General features: G+C 33.7%; 4 protein-coding genes across 7 annotated transcripts; 1 reads left to right on the top strand and 3 right to left on the bottom strand.

Annotated features, from left to right (window-relative positions):
- Positions 1-581: 581 nt before the first annotated feature.
- LOC107424932 (NADH dehydrogenase [ubiquinone] iron-sulfur protein 4, mitochondrial) lies at positions 582-3,210 on the bottom strand. Its single transcript, XM_016034828.3, has 5 exons — positions 2,976-3,210; positions 2,697-2,785; positions 2,243-2,372; positions 1,933-1,962; positions 582-791 (listed from the first exon to the last, which is right to left on the bottom strand). The coding sequence occupies exons 1-5, from the start codon at positions 3,132-3,134 to the stop codon at positions 735-737; spliced, it is 465 nt and encodes a 154-aa protein (XP_015890314.2). The 5' UTR covers positions 3,135-3,210; the 3' UTR covers positions 582-734.
- A 3,124-nt stretch (positions 3,211-6,334) lies between these two features.
- LOC107424928 (telomere repeat-binding factor 2) lies at positions 6,335-11,338 on the top strand. Of its 4 annotated transcripts, none has more exons than XM_048479833.2 (7): positions 6,335-6,520; positions 7,568-7,765; positions 7,985-8,199; positions 8,835-8,919; positions 9,606-9,689; positions 10,080-10,429; positions 10,562-10,799. In XM_048479833.2, exons 2-7 carry the CDS (start codon positions 7,616-7,618, stop codon positions 10,764-10,766), a joined length of 1,089 nt encoding a protein of 362 aa, XP_048335790.2. In that variant the 5' UTR covers positions 6,335-6,520; positions 7,568-7,615; the 3' UTR covers positions 10,767-10,799. The 4 variants fall into 4 exon arrangements, with proteins under 4 accessions (XP_048335790.2, XP_048335789.2, XP_048335793.2 ...); XM_048479832.2 differs by having other exon boundaries at positions 6,336-6,520; positions 7,588-7,765; XM_048479836.2 differs by having other exon boundaries at positions 6,337-6,520; positions 7,588-7,765; positions 10,681-10,808.
- An 897-nt stretch (positions 11,339-12,235) lies between these two features.
- Positions 12,236-13,101, bottom strand: LOC132804523 (uncharacterized). Its single transcript, XM_060819111.1, has one exon. The coding sequence runs from the start codon at positions 12,900-12,902 to the stop codon at positions 12,372-12,374; it is 531 nt and encodes a 176-aa protein (XP_060675094.1). The 5' UTR covers positions 12,903-13,101; the 3' UTR covers positions 12,236-12,371.
- A 288-nt stretch (positions 13,102-13,389) lies between these two features.
- Positions 13,390-18,575, bottom strand: LOC107424962 (pentatricopeptide repeat-containing protein At5g67570, chloroplastic). The gene is given in 10 exon segments (XM_016034873.4): positions 13,390-13,730; positions 13,733-14,540; positions 15,062-15,502; positions 16,468-16,625; positions 16,703-16,796; positions 16,877-16,990; positions 17,092-17,286; positions 17,380-17,461; positions 17,590-17,781; positions 17,874-18,575. Coding segments are annotated over 10 exon segments (2,835 nt in total). The 5' UTR covers positions 18,467-18,575; the 3' UTR covers positions 13,390-13,572.
- Positions 18,576-20,003: the final 1,428 nt, after the last annotated feature.

Raw genomic sequence — 20,003 nt, 5'->3', positions numbered from 1 at the left:
AAATTCATTCGTTATTTCTTCTTATTATATTTTTACTATCCATTTAACCTGTATCATTACAAATCTTAAAAAAAAAAAAAAAAAAAATGAAGCAGCATTAGAAATATTCAAATAGAGGTGAATTGATTGTACATTATTTCGATTTTCAATCCACTTATAATTTTTTGTTTTTTTAAAGAATAATATAGGTAAAAATATCGAAAATGCCCTTGAAATTTTAACAAATTATTTATAAAATAAATATAAAAGTAAAGCATTTTAAGATAAACATTTCTTTGGCCCTCCTTGTAAGCACCAGCTAGGGCCCTTGTGGCCTTACCCTTCACCGGCGCTGCGCAAACGAAATCGGTCGCTGATAGACGAAAAAACCTTTTCTTTTGAGGAGATTCAAAACCATTTTTCTTCTCCCGATTAGGGAGAATAGAGTAGGGAGGGGTAGACATCATTCCAAACCATTTTGCTGGGTTTTACTTTTCCATTGTAACATCTCTCTGTACATAGAAGTGGAAGATGTAAAACAAGGGGCCATTGCAAACTTTAACAGGAAGTACAAACCTAACAATTTATCAAAGAGACAAGAGTGTAGCAAAAATGTATAAATCATGGGGGTCCCAATTATTATAATCAAGGAGTTCATTTGGAGATCACTGATTTTCTTAACAAAATTAGAAAACCAAAAGCCTTGTTGCACAATGTCTCTATCATATAACCAAGAAACAACACCAGTTGCAGAATCATTTTCCATCCAATACAGGGCCCTTCCACTTGAAGTTGTCTGCATATGCCTTCGGCTGACACAATGTAAGAAAGGTTGCACAAATTAGAACTACCAGATAATTAGAATGTGGATATACAAAATATAGTTATCAGAATGGACGACTGCTACGATTGACACATTGACAAGTAGAGCTATGAATTTGTATAGATATATAGTTGCCTGTTATCAACACTTTTAGAGCACCTTATGCGCAAATGTGGCACATAGTTGATGAGGATACAATTCTTAAGAAGAACCAATTTCTTACTACTGCCTGTAAATCGTAATACTGCAAATCCACTCTGGATGAATAAGTAAGCACTACGGAACAGAAGGCAACAGTGGATAGCAGATTGAATGTCCTACCTGGTCTCATAAGAGACAATGGTAACATGAGTTCCATTGTTCCACATTAGGTTATATTTTAGTTTTTCTCAAGGCACTGAAAGAACTTAGACTACCCTACAGAGGTCATCTACTACCACTACTACTACACCAAACAGCCTAGTTAGTTCCTTAAATTGGAAGCCATTATTTACTTATTTTCCAGTCCATGTTTGTTTGGCACACAAAAGAATATTCTGACAATACTTAGAAACAATATCCAAAACAAAGAAAAATTTGAGCCAAATCAACAGAAGAAATCATGCATAAAATGTGAAAATTCATGCACCAAACAAAACCAAAAATGTCAAGAGGAGGACAGTATAGGAGCTTCTACAAAAAAACCAATAAACATAAAATAAATTGTGCCACTTTAATTCCAGCGCTGCCATAAACCCTCTGCAGCACTCAAGATGTAAAGAAATCAGAATGATAAATCAGCACGATTAGCAGAAAGAGTACTGATGAGGACTTGATGCCTTCCTAATAATCTCAATGGGTGAAAGACAACAGAACAGTTGAAGATCAACAGACTATGGAACGAACCATTTATACATACTCAAAGACCCTTACGACAAGTCTCAATTACCAGGTATGGGAACCTAAATGCATAGCAGATTTCAATTTCATCAAACTTTAAGCAGATTTTACGTTATTATATCTGACATGGTAATCTCAACCAAATAAGATTCTACCATGGGGTCCTGCCAACCCCATCCCAAATACTTCAGTTATATTATGATTCAGGGAGAAAGCAAATACATCAACAGAACAGAGAAAGAATTTCCAACCTTCAATAATGGTGTGTGTCGTTTCTTAACCTGCAGATGAATTAAAAAAATTGTTGTAAATAAGTGAACGATATTTAAAAATAAAAATAAAAATCCTTGCATAACCATAAGAAGCACTCAAGAAACATAAAATACATATATAATTTACGTTATTACCAAGAAAAGCCAGGAGAAGTAAGGGAAATTTCAAAATGTGTAAGGATGATCTAAGAAACAATTGAGTTGAAAAACATCTCAAGCAACAAAACATCAAAAGCGTCCTTTTAGAATAAAATTATATAGTAATAAAATTAGGATAACTAAAACATACCACGTAATCCCAACCATGTTTCTCTGCAAATGCCCTTGCAGCTTCTTCGCTGTCAAAACATAGCGCAGCATCACCCACATTTGCATATGGATCCCCAGTAGATGTCCAACCCATCAGTGGATTTTCCCACCTAAAAATAAATAAATAAATTGTATTTCAGAATCTAAACAAAAACAACTAGCAATTTGTGATCAAAATCCAACAAACAAATCAACAATATACAAATGTTGGCAGAAAACGGTGTCCAGAATCAATTTACATATTTTGAACAATTATGAATACATACTATCTAGCTCCTTTAACAAAATTTACAATTTAGAAAATTTCAAGAATATCTGAAATTTTATCCGAAAGCCCGGTTCGAAGCTTAAGCAAAAGCAAAATTCAGATCCTAGAGATTAAATTAGCAAAAATTTCCTGCTAAAAAGAAGCAATTAAATCAAAACCCACATACTTTTGAGTGGACAAGAAGTTGATTTTCCATTTCCCAACTTTCCCTGATCCTTGTTGAGAAGCTGTTCTAGCAGGTGAGTATATTACCACCTGCCATACATGTCAAAAACTAATATTATTCACTGAAAATTACCAAGGAAGCATACAACTAAATGCCCCAATATTACATTCTTAATAATCAGAAAGAGCTTGAAAAATTAAACAATTAGGTCAAAAGCAGAACAATTTATCAAATAGAGAGAGAGCGAGAGAGAGAGAGAGGAGAAATGAGGGGTCGTACCCTTCTATGAAGATGCTCTTCGGGAATCCCAGAGACCAACCCGATCTCGCCGGGCTTGACTTCAACGAGTGCATCGGCGGAGAATGGCCTCGACCACTGGGCAACCGTGGTTCGAAGAGCACCAGCGTGGCTCGAGATGCGACGCAGAGAGGACGCCATTTCTATTTCGCCAACGAATCTATCGCGCACACCCACCCTGGCTCACGCTCTGTAATGTTTTTTCAGAAAAAAATAAAAAAGAAAAAGAAAATAAATAGTATGTATTTTACTGTTCCTCCTATCCGTTCTCTCTCTCTCTCTCTCTCTCTAAAAAAATTGTTATAACAAATAATTTTTAATTTTTTTGACCAGTTTTAATTTTTTTCTAATCATAATCCTCATTTTATTTTTTTAATTTCATTTTAGTTTCTTGATCTAATTTAAATCTTAATTTTTCAATGGTCTAGTTTTTAATATGGGTAAATAAATTAGCAGTAGCTCTATATAGGAACTCATAACAAATTCTGTAGAGGAAAAAATATCAGGATATTTAATCAATGAGGAAAAAAAAAAAAAAAAAAAACAACCGCATGAAAAAAACTATTACTAATTTGCTTTGTTAAACTATGAATTGAATCAATTTGCCATAGGAATTAAAAAATTAAAACTTTATATGGCTACTTTTAAAATCTAAAGGTCTAAATCATAAAATTTAGAAGATTGAGAGCATCAAAATGCATTTAATCTTTTTTTTTTCCCATGTGAATCCAAATCCTCATTTTATTACCATCATTTTAGTGTGATTAAATTATATTTTTTAATTTTTAAAATAATAATTTAATTCAAATCCAAACATTGAAGTTTGATTAAATAACACCTTCAAGATTGAGCCAATCTTATTTGACTTTTTTTCTTTATAAATGGAAGTAACAAATCCTTTTTTTTTAGGGGGGGGGGGAAAAAAGAGTTACTTTAGCCTCCACCATGCTATTGAATATGATATTGTTAAAATGAGAATTTATTCTTCCAATTTAAATGTTTTAAATTAAAACATTGGAAATTTAATTAGATAACATGGTATTTAAATATATTTCCAACTTTTCAAGGATGACATTGTTAAAATGACAAATTTATTCCATTTTTAAGTGTTTAATCTTACATATACTTAAATGTAATTACTCTATATAGGTCCGATGTTAACTAAATTATTACATTATTTGATTATTCAATTTTTACTACTTTACCAACTTTTATTTGATAAATATTTGATCACTTCAAATAAATTTATTAAATAATATGTTAGTCATTATTTATAGGAAACTAAATACTAAAAAAAATGAAAAAGGAAGATAACAGACCAAAATGACACTAGTTTTATTTTTCATTCAGGTTCACATTTTCCACTTTTCTGGTAATTGCGTCCTCTAGTATTAATCCCCTTCAAAACCGGATATAGGATAAGCGTTAATGGAAAAATATTTTAACATGTAGACATAAAAAAATATATATATTTGTGATCATTGAAATATTATCACTTATGTCCACTTAACAATTTAAACAATTGTTTAATAAATTTTATTTTTTTAAATTAAAATTTTAAAATAAAAAGATCAATATATAATTGAATACAATCATTAAATAATAATCATAACAATATATTTATGACCATTGCTATTAATAATAAATAGAAAAATTCTTAGATCCCTTCAAATGCAAATTATATAGTCCAAAAAACTCCAGATTAAGTAAGGTCACCCAAGTTACATAGTCAAGATTAAACTTATGAAAGAACTCAAAAGGACATTTTATTCGATCAAAATGTGAAAAATTGAACGTGGAGTTACAGCTAGCATTTATGAGCAATCACATGCATGCCATTAATATAGCCAAAAAAAAAAAAAAAAAACAGTGTTCCTGAGGGGACAACTTAGTAGGAGTGTTTATCTCTTCTATAGCGAGAAAATTTGGGTTCAATGCATTCCAATTATAAAAAAAAAAAAAAAAAAAAAAAAAAAGCACATTCATCTTGGACCATTTTTATTTTTTATTTTTTTATTGAAACCCAAAGGGAATAATCATTGATTAAGAACCAGGAATACAAACATCAGCCTGAAGAACATGCATCTTGGACCATTTGCAATGAAACTTTTTGCTTTCTATGTACATAACTATTGATATTACAGTTCTCAGCCAAACAGTTACTTATTCCTCCACTTCCAAATGTACCAACAAATGGCAACAAAAAAAATGACACTTCACCATTCCATTCCTCTATAACTTTGGATAATAAAATTCACATTGAAAATGCCAATCTAAAAGCTGTTATACTTCACTTTGTGCTTTATAAGTCAAACAACTTGATAAATACTTTTGGATTTATTTCACTTTGTTACTCAAATGTTCTGCAGTTCTGGAGGAGAACCACAAGAAGGCAATGGAAAACAAAATCCACTATATTCATTTTTACCCTCTTTGATTATTAGTGATAATTTTATGTTACCTTAAATAATAAGCCAAATAAAGATCCTTAATTATTTTATAAGGGTTAGCTAGTTTTTAGATGGAATATCATTACCACTCAATGGGATTTAGATTCATTAAGAAGCATTAAAGTTGCTGGAAAAAATTCTGGTCCTTTGGAATATCTCCCTCAAGTACACGTTCTAAACGTTGACTCAAAAAGACTCATAGAAATAAATCTATGAGCAAACGAACAATTTCCCTCTTTTTTTTTTTTTTTGAAATATTATATAATATGGCCTACTTTCCGTCAACCATGTGTGTTTTTTTAATTATATTTCAAGTTAAAAAAAAAAAAAACTACAAAGAAAAACTGACTGGCATGACTAATATAGCAAGAAAGTAATGTTAATATAAAATTAAGAAATTAGAAAAAAAAAAGTGTTTAAAAAAATTGGCACTTATTTTCACTATTACACTCTTCATAAATAAAATGTTAAAAAAAATATAATACTATAAATTAAATCAAATGAGAAATTACAGTTTATAGCAATGCATTAACATTTCAAATTTTTTACTCAATTTTGATATATAATTTTAAAGTATTATTTAATACATCAACATATATATTATACATAATATACATGTAACTATTTGATTAATTACAATATTAATATAATTTAAATATAAATAAATAAAATTTTAAATAAATAAATATTATTAAATATAAATCAATTAAATAATAATACATATTAAATATATCGGTAAATGAAATATTGCCGTAGAGTTAAGTTTTATCTGTGACACTGCAAGTTTATTTACAAGCAGAGAATTGTGTGTCCTTTTTTTATTGAATATTTAAAAAAAAAAAAAAAAAAAAAGAGAGAGAGAGAGAAAAAGGAATTTTATACATTTATGGACAATAAAAGAAAAATCCACAAATTATAAACTCTCTCTCACTCCCTCAATTTGGTTCTCTCTCTCTCTCTTTCTCTCGGCGTTAAACGTTAATTTTTCTGAAAAAATTGGGACAACCCAATGATCTGAATGTGAAATTCTCACACTTCCCACATTCTCCATCAGCTTCCACTAATTTCTTCGATCCGGTACACCTCTCCTACTTCCCACTCTCTCTCTCTCTCTCTCTCTTTTCTTCATTGTCAATTTGTTTCGCTGCAAAACCTGTTAAGAGATACTTTTGAATCGCGGAAATTACTTAAAATTTCACATTTTTTTTAATCATTACGTTGACAACCGGCGATCATATTTGCCTATTCTTCCTGCTGTTTTAATTTGTTTGTTTCTGAGAGTTTTCAGGCTTTATCGAAATCGTGTTTGGCAAAATGAAAGAAAATTTTGTTGCTTTTCTAGTCTTTTCTTTTTTGGTTTTTTTGGTGGTTTTTTTTTTTTTTTATTTGTTGGGAGTTGTTGATTTTTCATTGCCATTTTTGTTGTTCGTTCTTGCCTTCTCTGCAGTTGATTTGCTTATGTTAATGCATAAAGAATCAATTTACTTTGCAAACTTTCAGAAGTTGAGTTTGCTTTTGAACTGGAAAAAAGACAGATAGCATTCATGAAGATGGTTAATGGTATTTTCTTTATTCGTATTAAATTGTGGAAGTTTACACTTCTTGCAGCTAAAACCATTGCTATTTTTGTTGATTATGTGGATTTAGAGGTTAAATTATGGCTACAATTTAATGGGCACTGCCCAAATAACGTCTTCCTTCTAAAAGAACCAAATTTCCGGACATTTGAGCATATTTGTTTTCTTGTGCATATGTCTTACGTTGTTTTAAGATGCTCTGAGCTAGGAAGTAGCTTCTGGAAGACTTGAACTAGTAATCAATATGATTGTTGTGATCGTGATTTTTCCATGGTGATAATTTTTCCTTCATCAAGCATGGACTTATAGTTTAGTAGGTGAAATCAAGGTCTTATAAATTTTTACTTACTTTTATCTAGTATGATCATTCCTGTTTTTGTGTCTCTGGTTGAGATAATGGTGTTCAAAGGTTCACGAGCATTTTCAGTACAGAATTCTTGTTTCCTTGAAATTTCTTTTGTTGTTTATTTATATTCTACCATACATATATGTATATATATAAGTTATTCTTTATTCTGTATTTTATTAATCTACTTACGTAATGCAGTGCTGAGTTTAACTGTTCAGGTTTCTTCTCGAAGTGTTACTTCTGTTGATGGGTGCTCCTAAACAGAAGTGGACAGCTGAAGAAGAAGCGGCCCTTAAAGCTGGAGTAATCAAACATGGAGCTGGCAAATGGCGCACAATACTGACAGACCCAGAATTCAGTAGCATTTTGCATTTGCGTTCGAATGTTGATCTCAAGGTATCCATTTGCAAACCTTTACCTAGTATTCTCAACACTTACAGAGAGGAATTTTTACCTTCTCTTCAGTTTGAAAGATGTAGAATTTGATCTGAATGATAATTATTCTATTTGTTGCATCCTTAAGCCCAGTCTTAGAGATCTATGCTTAATTTTATGTTGCCAATATTACTTTATGCATTATGGTTTATTAATATGTGAAGTTTTTGGTTTGGACAGGATAAATGGAGAAACATAAATGTGACTGCGATATGGGGCTCTAGGCAGAAAGCTAAGCTTGCCCTTAAGAGGAATCCATCAACTGCTAAGAATGAAAACAATCCTTTGGCTGTGGCCACCGTACTTCCAAATGATGAAGAAGTTGTTGATGCTAAACCCCTTGCTGTTTCTGATGTTCCATTGCGGATTACTAATTCAAAAGAACCAGTGGCAAGGTTGGTTACTCTGTTAATATGATAAATAGTTGTTGCTTTTAATTCCCATCACTTATAAGATTTGGATATTCATGTGGATGCATATAATTTAGTCATTGAAGTTTTTTAATTGGACTTCTACCAGTGAGAAAACTTTTTAATTGGATCACATTTCTTTATTGAGAACTGATTAGATCTAAAGTTCATTGGTAGCACATTCTGCTCTTCTATTTAATATGTTGTTGTCTAGAAAATATTTTAGTTGCAATGTTCTTTTGCTCATGTTGTTGTGGGGAAAAACTTATTAGATGGTTCATAATGACATAATTTTGATTAATCTCGTGGAATATTCTTGAAGTCTAATAAGATTGTGGTGTAATACTCTATATAAGTAACTCTTATGAGTAGCGATATCATGCATGAAGCTGGAGTTATATCTGTATGCCTTTATTGGGGTATAATGGCCTGTTACATAGCTTGAGAGATTGAGATAAAGAGAGATAGAAACAGGGAAATGGATAAAAGATGAATTGAAGTTTAATCTCAATCTCACAGTTCATAATTGAGGGGAGCTTTTCAGGTCATAATGTCCATAGAAGTGTCATCTTGGTCTCTTTGCTATTCTGTTCTTGCTTGACATCTTTTATTGGTTGTAGGTTGGACAATCTTATATTAGATGCTATTATTAACTTGAAGGAGCCAAGGGGTTCTGATAGGGCTGCAATTGCTTTGTATATAGAGGTATTCTACACTTGCATCTTTCTTTTATAATTCCAGAATCCTAACGCTTTCCAAAATATCAGAAACCCATTAAATTTTAAAACAAATACTTAAGAAGTCAAATGATTGTGTTCCTGCCTATGATCTTGAATCACTATGCTTTATTGGACTGAATGTCTTTATGATCCTGAGTTCAAATGTGGGCATGAGTAATAACTCAACAGCAGAAAATGAATTGCGTTTTTAGTCCTTGGAACGTTTGTTAACTTATTTTTGTCCAGAAATAGTTATTGAAAACTGATCTTTTGTTATAGCATTGTTTTCTCTAACATCAAGGAATGATAATAACATGACTATTTTCGGAAATCAATAATAAATTAATAATTTTATCATCTCAGTTGCAATCAAGTTGCTAGGCTTGCACACTTCTCTAATTATGATTATCGATTTCAGGCAGCTTCTTACAAAATCTCTGACATTATTTAAGTGCTTACAAAGTCTGACATTATTTAATTGCCTATCAAGTTTCTTTCTCTTAATAGTCTGTTGAAAACGATGGAACCTCATGGTCCTCACCAAGTGAACTAGTACATGCTTATCCCACAGTTTGTTTGGCAGTACTTGTCTCACTTATATGTCTTAGTGTTTGTTATGTAGCTTTCTTGTATCTGAAACAATTTTGACATTATCAAGTTTCATTTATATAGGAGCAGTACTGGGCACCACCAAACCTCAAGAAGCTGCTTTCTACAAAATTAAAGCATATGACAGCAAATGGCAAATTGATTAAGGTAGGTATTCTGTCAAGTACTGTGAGAATGAAATTTCAAAACACAAGTGTATAGAAATTGGTGAGCTCCTGAAGCTAATTTCACGAAAAGACATTGACCTGTAAACTTGCAAGTTATGACCAGTCTATTGTACATTATGTTTTAAGGTCATATTGAACATCTAGCAAGTGTGTTGGACTTCTGAATGATAACAACTTTCCGTAACTATGCTTGTGTATTGATTGATTATATGATTTGATATTTGTGGGATGGATAATGTTTTTGCAGGTATGTTTATAAAAGAGCAAAATCCAATTAGAATAAGTAGTTTATAAAGAACTTTTGAAGGAAAATTAATGGTACCATTATGATTTCACCAACCTATCATTTTTATGGTATGTGCCTTGACAGGTAAAGCATAGGTACCGGATTGCACCAAGTTCAACAAGTTCCGAAAAGAGAAGAAGCTCTTCTATGTTACTTCTGGAGGGAAGGAAGAAAGACACCTTAAGAGCAGAGAAGAGCGATCTCAATATTCTTACAAAATCTCAGATTGATGCAGAGCTGACCGAAATGAGGAGCATGACTCCACAAGAGGCAGCTGCAGCTGCCGCACGGGCAGTTGCAGAGGCAGAAGCTGCTATTGCAGCAGCTGAAGAGGCAGCGAGAGAAGCAGAGGAAGCAGAAGCTGAGGCAGAAGCAGCACAAGTTTTTGCACAGGCAGCAATGAAGGCATTGAAGTGTAGAACACTTCATACTCGGTAAAAATTTCTTTCAGAAACTTGCATTCTAAGGTGTCTAACATGCGTATTGGATTATATTCCACAATTTTTTATTTTTTATTTTTTATTTTTGTTCTTTAGCCCTGTATATTTTCATTCCATGAGGTTCAGGTTAAGAGCTTGGACAGTAACAAATTCCCAAAATGAGAAGGGAGTGATTTCTCTGCTTGTGTTCATGATAATATTCCCATCATCACTAACTGAAAATTCTACTACTTTTGCTGTACCAGTCTTCTATATCACGGAAGGATTCATGGATCTATACAAGATTATATTGCAAAATTTGATACTAGTCCTGATTCTTGATTTTTTATAGTTGTAAATCCTAATGACATTCTTTAGCAAATTTTGGCAGATAATGGCATAAATATTTGCACGTGGGTACTAGATCATTGAGCAATAACCATGCTGGGATTTGACATCATGTACGGGTGCAGCTATGTCTTCGTATGTCTATTAGTGTATATAGGTAGGCTTGTAAATCTGAAGAATGTGACCCATCTATGAATTTTTTTGGTAACTTGGGGGCTCATTTGTAAATGAGCTCATACTTTTTTTTTTTTTTTTTTTTCACCTTTCTTATTTTTGAAGTCGAGCGATGAAGAGTGGAAAAAAAGGAAAAAAAAAAAGCCCGGTAAAGGGAAATTAAGGATTTTGATGCAGCGGAGATGTGACTTGTAAGCTCTCCGATATGTTATTATTATTTGATCCAAGGAAGACTAAATAGAAAAAGAAAAAAAAAAACATATACAAAATTTAGGTCAGGAGGACTACAAGAAGCGATATGGGATTTGCTTATCATCTAATGTAGACATTGTAGAGAATGTTTTCTCTACTCTAAGATATCCTTTTCTTTGGTTATGAATATCGCTGCAAAAAGCATTTTTATGGTTGAGCATCACTACAGAAAACGTCTTAAGGTGGACGGTTATAAGTTGCTTATGCACTAATTTTCAATTTAACGGCTATATGGCCTGATGGCTATTATTTTTTGGGCTATTAGGACTGCTCCAATACCAATCCAAGCGAGGAGAAGATGGGTTTTCTATATTATTTAATTTGATTGGGGTCTATACTGTCAAATGGTAAAAACTATGGGCTGCTGTATTATGTTGTGGAGAGTCTAGAAATAATGGGCTCAACCCAAAATGGAGCAAAATAGTTAGTAATCACTTTCTTCCCGTGCCCATATGAATCACCAGCCAAATTTCATGACCAACAATCTTGAAGGCGATCGAATTCCCACATCAATACACGAAAGACTAAAGAAAAATCACCAAAATTTTCCCACAACACAACCAAGTTGTAAGCACCAACGACTAAAATAAGCAATTCCAAAGTTAAATGAATCCCTAAAAAAAAAAAAAAAAAAAAAAAAAAAAAAAAGAAAAAGTGCTGTACAACTTATTTGACCAGCACCAGAACTCGAACATACTTCCTCCAAAACCATGTTTTTTTTGGAATTAAATTTGCCAAGTTTTTCAGTAAAACTAACTATAAATCGTGCTTATTGTTTGTTCATGTCCAGCTTGTTATGGATGTGAAAATATAAGAAAAATAGTCGAGAACTTGAATTTATATAATAAGTCCACAGTATAAGTAACAGTGTGCTCCATCCAAATATAACTCTAGCCCTATTTTCAAATATAATGCTCAAAATTTAAATAAGTTCAAGCAGTTCCAAATTGGAAGGAAGACACTCACCAAAGAGCTAGAATCAAATAAGCCCTTTTATTCAAGCGAGCCAAACCCAGAAACTGTAATGTGTAAACGTGCCAGATGCTATTCTTAATGCTCAAAAATTAATTTTTTTTCTTTCTCATTTATCATTAAGCTAAAGAATAATTTTTATTCTACAACAATGAAAAACTGAGAGGCAACCAAAAAAAAAACAAAAAAAAAAAAAAAGTGTAGAGCTAAGTTATTCCAATACCACAGTAGCACCTAACTCTTTGAGCTTCTCAACAATCGGACCAGCCTCCTCTTTAGTCAAGCCCTTCTTCAACACAACAGGGACCTTCTCAACCAACTCTTTGGCCTCCTTCAGACCCAAATCAGTGAACGTCCTCACCTCCTTTATGATCTTGATCTTCGCCGCCGCGTCGAATTTCTCCAGCTTGATGTCGAACGCCGTCTTCTCTGCCATCTTGGCGTCTCCGGACGCCGACCCAGATCCGGAGGATGCCGAACCGGTCGAGCTGGGTGCAGAGACCGCTGGACCGTACCTGTTGAGACCCATTTTGAGCCTGAAGAGGATTGTGTAGTCATACCTCTCGATCTTCGTCAGGTCAAGAAGCTCGTCGGCGATTCGTTCGAGTTTCTGGGTTCGAGTCTCGGTGGATGCGGTGGGCGCGCATAGGGTCCGAGAGAGTGGTGGTCTTGGAGTAGCGGAGGTGGGAGCGAAGAGCCGAACCAGGGACCTGGAGGGGATTTTGGTTGTTAAAGAGGACATTTTTGAGGGATTTAAGGGATTGAATTAGTGTTGGGTTTTTTCACAGAGGTCATTTCATTCTCGTGCTTTTCATTTGGCAATAGTAATGGCAGTAGCGTCTGTGTTTTGTGAAAGGATAGGGAATTTGGCCATTGCTGGGCTTTAGGGTTCTACTTCTAGTGGAGGGATCCGAGGGTAATTTCGGGATTTCAATTTTGTTTTTTTTGTATTTGGACATTTCGGAGAATGAGATTGGGCCTGGGTCCATTATAATTGATATTGATATTCCAGTCCAAGAAATAAATGGATTGACGAGATGCAGGTTCTAAATCTGTCATTTCATTATTTTTCTCCGTATTGAAAATATTTTATTTACTTACTAAATTTTGTAATTCTTTTACCTTTATTATTTTCTTGTTAACCAAGCATGATATAAGACAACTTAAATCTCTATAATCTTGTAAATCCTTTATGTTGGATCCTTTTAATTCCTTTTGGATGGCAGGGGTTAAGCAAGAAATTTCAATAGAACTTCAAAATCTTCCAGTAGAGTAGTAAAATTATACAAGGAGCTATTTTCCAGACAAAATTCGGAAAATCTCATATATACAGCTCAATCTACAATTACTTTGCTTGCCTTGGTCATCTGCAGACTAGATTGCCTTGCTAGCTCCATTAAGCGGTTTGTACCCTATACAAAGTTGGAAAAGAGACAAGCTAAAGTTGGCAATGATGTTTGAAATCCCTTACAAGCTAAAATTGGCAATGATGTTTGAAATCCCCTTCGTAAGGCAAAAAAATAAAATAAAATAACTATCTGTGGCCAAGTTGAAATGGGAAGACTATCCCATCCTTTCTTCTGCTTTCCTTCCAAGCTTCCAGTACTTCATATGCGGAGGGCAAGTCAGATTCATAAGAATGATCAACCCCATTTATCAGACTTTCAATTATCACATTGTCATCTTTTGATTCCTCAGTGGGATCAAAGGCTGAGAACTTATCATCTAAAGGATCACTAAATTCACCATATGCCATGTCTTTACCAAAACCTATTTCACCAGTGTGTGAGTTTGTTTCTCCATCATCGTCATTATCATTATTTGATGATCCAGAGACCATCTCTACTCCAGTGATATCTCTGCTGGTGCAAGATGGAACATCACCGCAGTCCATAACTGGATCCTCACTGCAGTCAGGGTCTCCATCAATGAACTGCTCAGAATCCTGGAGCAGAACATCTTGTCTTCCAAAATCAAATCCCTCATCATTACCATCCAAGAGCGATGCATCATCCATGTGCCCACTGCCACAACCAATGGAGCTCGATAAGTCCCTTGATGATCCAGATCCACAGAGAAAGCGTAAAGATCTTTTTAAGTAGAAAACGGTGGCTTCAGATGCTACATCACAATTATCCATAGCGGCCAATAGTTTTTCTTGATGGTCTTTACTGATCCTGTCTCTGTTCTTCTCCAGCAATTCCTTCCACTGCTTTTCACTAACTTGAAAGGGGGAATAAGCCATGGTATTGATCAGAGTGATGGCTCTCTCATAATCTTCCCGAGCTATAACCTGGAAAACCATTTCAGTGAACCACGAAGGATGGGGAATTTCTCCAGCCTCCAAGGTGGTATCAAATGCATGCTCTAACAGATGCCACTGCAGTCAAAATAAAACAAGCTTAACTACCATGACAAGCTCCTTCAATTACTTCTAATAAAACAAGGCCACATGTATTAATTCCATAAAACATGGAAAAGAATTCTCATCTTTAAGCAAACAGCATGAAAAATGTAAAGATAATATTATTTTATTGCACCTCCATCAAATGCCGATTAATGCCGATTACCTCAGCAATAACATATAGTTGGGATCTAGCAGCAAATAGTTTAAAACACAAAAATACAGCCAAAAAAGGTTGTGAAGAAAAAATGTTGGCATTTTCTCTTTCAGATTTAATTGCATAAATAGGTTATCAAGCACTGGGCATTTTTCCAATTTTACCAGCTGTCCATGAAGGGACCAAGTAAACGTATCAATTTGTTCTTAGAAAGTAGCAGCCAAAATCAACCTGTAGCTATTTCTTGTGAAAAAATAGATATACTCTATATCACAATAGATCTAAAAAGAATGGATAAAGAAAAGAGAAAACATTATAAAGTTCAAAACATATAGTTTACCTTCCCAGCTCTGGATGCTTCTGGAAGTAGTAATGCATGTTTACTTTGATCTAGTTGATACCCAGAGAGAGTCATCTCCTTGTACACACACTCAAAGTAATCCCATTGAAGAGCACTAGCAGATGCCTTAAGCATCGAGCTGTATGTGTACTCATCAGGAATGAGGTAATTATGCTCACCGTCCAAGGAAGGGTGGGAAGAATCAGGGTTAACTTTCTTAATTTCTTCAAACAACTTTTTAGCTTTAGAAAACATGTCATTACGGCCATAAATTTTTAGCATGGTGTTTATGGTCCCAATGTTAGGAGCACAATGGTTTTTCATGTGTTCAAAAATAGAAATGCAATCATCAATATGTCCACCATCCATAGAGGCAGCTATCATGCCAGTGAAGGTGACCTCCAAAGGTTTAGAATTAGATAGTTTTTTCATCTTTCCAACCTGAAAGATAGTTGTCAAAAAGATAAGCCTTCAAGGTCTAAAAGTCCATATGGTACTCTAAGAAACTATAAAGCCCATAAATAATGAGATAAATACTAATATTTAACCATTGCAAAGTAGGATATCAAAAAGTTTTACATGACAATTAGCAGAACAACTTTAGTATCAAGGCCCAGCATTAGCAACAAACAAGTTAACTGTGAAAATAACAAAATACTGAAGTCTCCTGTGAAAAGGCATATCCATGCTTTTACAATAACTTTCAATGATTAAATTACCTAAATAATGTTTTTACACAGAGTATCGTAATATCTCAGATCTGGCCACATGCAAAAGATATCGTGATATTGCTTTCTTAGTGTTCTATATGAAGCAATGATAGCCAAACTCCCACTTTAATTGGCAAAGTTACTTTTCCATAACCATGAAGATTTCAGACATCCAGTCAGTTTCTTAGCACATTCAAGAAAGAAGAAGAGTTTTATTATAGAGATGAGTCCACTGGAAACAATACTAAATCAAGGAATAAACAACAGAAAAAACCTAACTATTAATATTGAGTTTTAAACAACTACTGTAACCATGAATCCTAAATGTAATGAACAAATGTTATAAGAAAACATGTCCAAACTATTGGCACCAAAGCAGGTGGTCAAACCAAGAAGAAAAGCATCTAAGTAAGTTGGCTCTAGTTGAAATTTTGATGTTGCAACATATATCGACAGTAACAGTTTGTAATGACCACTGCCCTAGAAAGCTCCATCATTGCAATAAACAAATCATAATACAACAAACATAAGTGAAACATATTATCTTCAAACCACACAGAAACTCTCATACTTTTTGCAGCTTTAATCAAATGAACAATATCCTTAGATATCACACAGATTCTTTACTTCCTCTCTAGCTTATGCAAATTAAGCCCAGTCAAATTAAATCCAATAGTCACACACAAAGAAACTAACCTCTACCATAGCATCCTGCCACCTCCCAAAGCAGCAAAGGCAGCAAGCTAGCTCATAATATACACTGCTTGTTCCGACCACTCCTCTCTGTTCCATATCCCTGACTGCTTCAACAGCTTCATTGACTTTTCCTTCACCCCAAAAAGCTCTGACAAGAACTGGCATTCATGCATAAAGTATGTATCATTTACAAAGCATAGATAATCAATTCCAGAGAAGGTACAAGAAAAACTACCTCTATAGGTAAGAGCTGTTGGAGCTTCCCCACTTTTTTTCATTTTTATTAAAAACTCATGGACAAGGTCAAACTTTCCAGACTGTAGCATTACCTTTTAAAAAGCACCACCTGTAAGACTTTACACTATGCTATAAATGCTATGCGTAGATAATATCATAATCCAAGAACTACCTCCATAGCAAGTCCATAACTAGCTGCGTTAGGTTTCAAACCACTCTTTCTTAATTGGTCAAACACCCAAGATACCCCCTTCCATTGGTGGGATGGAACACAAGCATTCAATACCTGGCAATCAAATGGAAGAGACAAAAACTTGATAAGTACGCAGATGTATGTATCAAAGCATGTTAGCTGCACGCCCAAAACACATAGAAGTACGGTCTTACAGCATTATATACAACCAAATCAGGTTCAAGGACAGGGTTCCAGTTCTTGTAGCGAATTATATTTTTAGTTCTTTTGGAAGGCTTCTGTTTCATGCACTCGATGATGTTCACCAATTCTTTCAAGTGACCAGCTTGACCAAGTGTAACAGCAATACTACGATATGCAGCCATGTCAGGATATATACTGCAATCTCTCTGAATGATTTCAGGCGTTAGAGTCCATCCAACAACAATTATTCAAACTGGAATCTAAGAATATGAATTTTCCAAAAGTTCTTAGATTATTACACGCATCAGATTGAAAATGTCAAGAGCTTCCCTCGGCCTCCTTGCCTTCCCAAGAATTGCTAAGAGTTTCGTGTAAACAAACCTACAAAATGCATAAACACTACCATATAAACAAGACTACAAGCATAGATTATGCATCAAGTTTAAAAACAGGGTCTTTCGAAAATATGAACAACAAGAGTAAATGAGATGCGAGCTAATCAAAATTACCTGCTTTTATTTTGCCTCTTGTCTCTATCATCATACACCCACTCAACAACAGACATTGCTTGCTGCCAACATCCCTTGGCACCAAGCCCTTCAACAATATTAAGCATCTGCTTCTCTGTAAACTGCAATCCCGACTTTTTCATCATCCTCGAAAGCTTCCAATCCCTTCTGCTAAGCTCCAAACCACTAAGCCTGCACCATGAACTCCAAACAACCCAGATAGCTTAAACATATATTTTAAAATTCATCCATATATATATATATATATAAAATTCCACACAAACCTATCGACAAGAAACCGAATTGTTTCGACCTCGCTGCGCCTCCGTTTCAATGGGTCCCAGGCCCTCTGTTCACCATCAAACCACTCTTCTTTAATCTCAATATCATCGTCTAAAACCCACTGCAACTCCTCGCGTTTTCGGGACTCGAACATTTCCTTCAAGTCCCTCAGCTCCTCCCTCTTCAGCTTCTCTCCCTGATACTCATTGCTGGCGCTCGCCAGCTCTCTGAATCCAACTCTTTCCAGCTTCTGCCATGGCATCCCGACCATCGAAGCCCCATCGCCATTCCCAGCAGCAGCACCAGTTTTCGCTTTCACGGCTTTGCTGAAGTCCTTGTACTCGCGTTTAAGCGTTTGGAAATGAAATTCTTCGTCGAGGGCCTGTTCCTGGGACTCCGTGAGAGGTGGGTATGGTGCTCGGTCGGGTAGGCGTTTCAGTTTACGATTGTGCTTTTGGATTTCTTTCTTTCGGAGGGTGTGGATGATCTTGGGTGTTGGGTTTACGGACTTGTTGATGAGCTTCCGTTTGATTTTCTCGATGTCTGGTTCGAACTGAGGAGGGGGAATCTGTGGAGCTCCTTGCAGAGCTTCCATGGCTAAAATGACAAACCACTGAGAAGACGGACTTTGGAGTCGCCGGGTTTAACTGATAAAAGAAAAGGTAAGGTTTTAGAGGCAGGGGCTTTAACTACTCGGTCGCAGTTGAAGTCGCAATTTTAATTCGTTAAAAATAAATATTTAAAAATAAAATAAAATAAAATATCTATCAAATAAAAATAAAAATAAGGAGAAATTCCATTTAAATTCTTTCAATTTTATTATAATTGTATTTAAACTTCAAATATTAAAAAAATTATTATTAATTTTTTATATTTATCAATATTTATTAAAATAAATTCATTTGTTAGTTTGGTTCAATATTAAATCCATTTGTTATTTCATAATTGAATAACATAAAAATACAATTAGATTTTTTAAATATTAAAATTAATCATTAAAAACTAATAAATAAAATTTGAATGGTGAATTTTTAAAAATGTAAAATTTAATTGTAATTAAGATAAAACTAAAACAAGTATAAATGAAAGTTTTTGTAAAAATAAAACAATTAATAACTCTAAATAAAATTGCTAAATTTATTACTTGAAAACAAATATCTCAATGTGTAATCAAAATAATATATAATATAAATATTAACAAAAAGAAAAAACTTTTAAATCCACATTTATTAATTCAAATGTCATAAATTCTGGATTGCCAAAAAAAAAAAAATGTCTTACATTTAAAATTTCTATTTCAAAAAAAAAAAAAAAAAAAAAAGAATCGAACAGATAATAATAAGAGTCATATGTTACATTCAAACGTGTCATAGATTCATAAGTTACATTCAGATTTCTATTTCATATCCTCCAATGCTGCTCTGCAGAGAGGACAAGAATTGGTGTAGTCCAACCATTGACGAAGACAGTTTTTACGATAAACATATATGTTTGCATCGCAAGTCCACAAGCAGTTGTTGTTTGCCAATCCCACCGCAAATCTCATCCAAACATATACAGCAGCTTCCCAACTCTTCCTTCTCAGCATTAGTATTGAATATTCTTCCATTAGCTTTCAACTTCTTCGATATTGCTCTTCGACTAATAACTTGCTGCCATATTTCATTCATGTAATATATGGATATATAATACATGAATGTATAATCTGAATAAGGAAACCTATTTAAATAATATTAAAAATATCAAATATATGTACATAGTATATATAAAGTATCATCTATTAATATTTAATTAGTTTATATTTAGTTGTATTTATTCAAAATTATCATTTCGAAACTAATCGGATAGGATTATCACTGATGAAATAGTTTTATAATAATATGTTAACAACCCATTACATTTATATGCATTTTGATAAATTTATTTGATATCTCTAAATTATCGATTTCTAAAAGGATCTTCTATTTTTGTTAGAAATATAATTCGGTTATAAATACATATAAAGAAGGACACGTGAGAGTGAGTGAAAACAAGTTAAATGAGACTGGTATAAAATATTAAAACAAGTTAAAACAATGATTATTTAGAAAATTAAATAATTAATTACCAATCACAATGCCCTAGAACTTACT

This window comes from Ziziphus jujuba, chromosome 7 (genome assembly GCF_031755915.1).
Source record: "Ziziphus jujuba cultivar Dongzao chromosome 7, ASM3175591v1".
Lineage (NCBI taxonomy): Eukaryota > Viridiplantae > Streptophyta > Magnoliopsida > Rosales > Rhamnaceae > Ziziphus > Ziziphus jujuba.
This window is presented reverse-complemented; position numbering and strand designations above follow the sequence as displayed.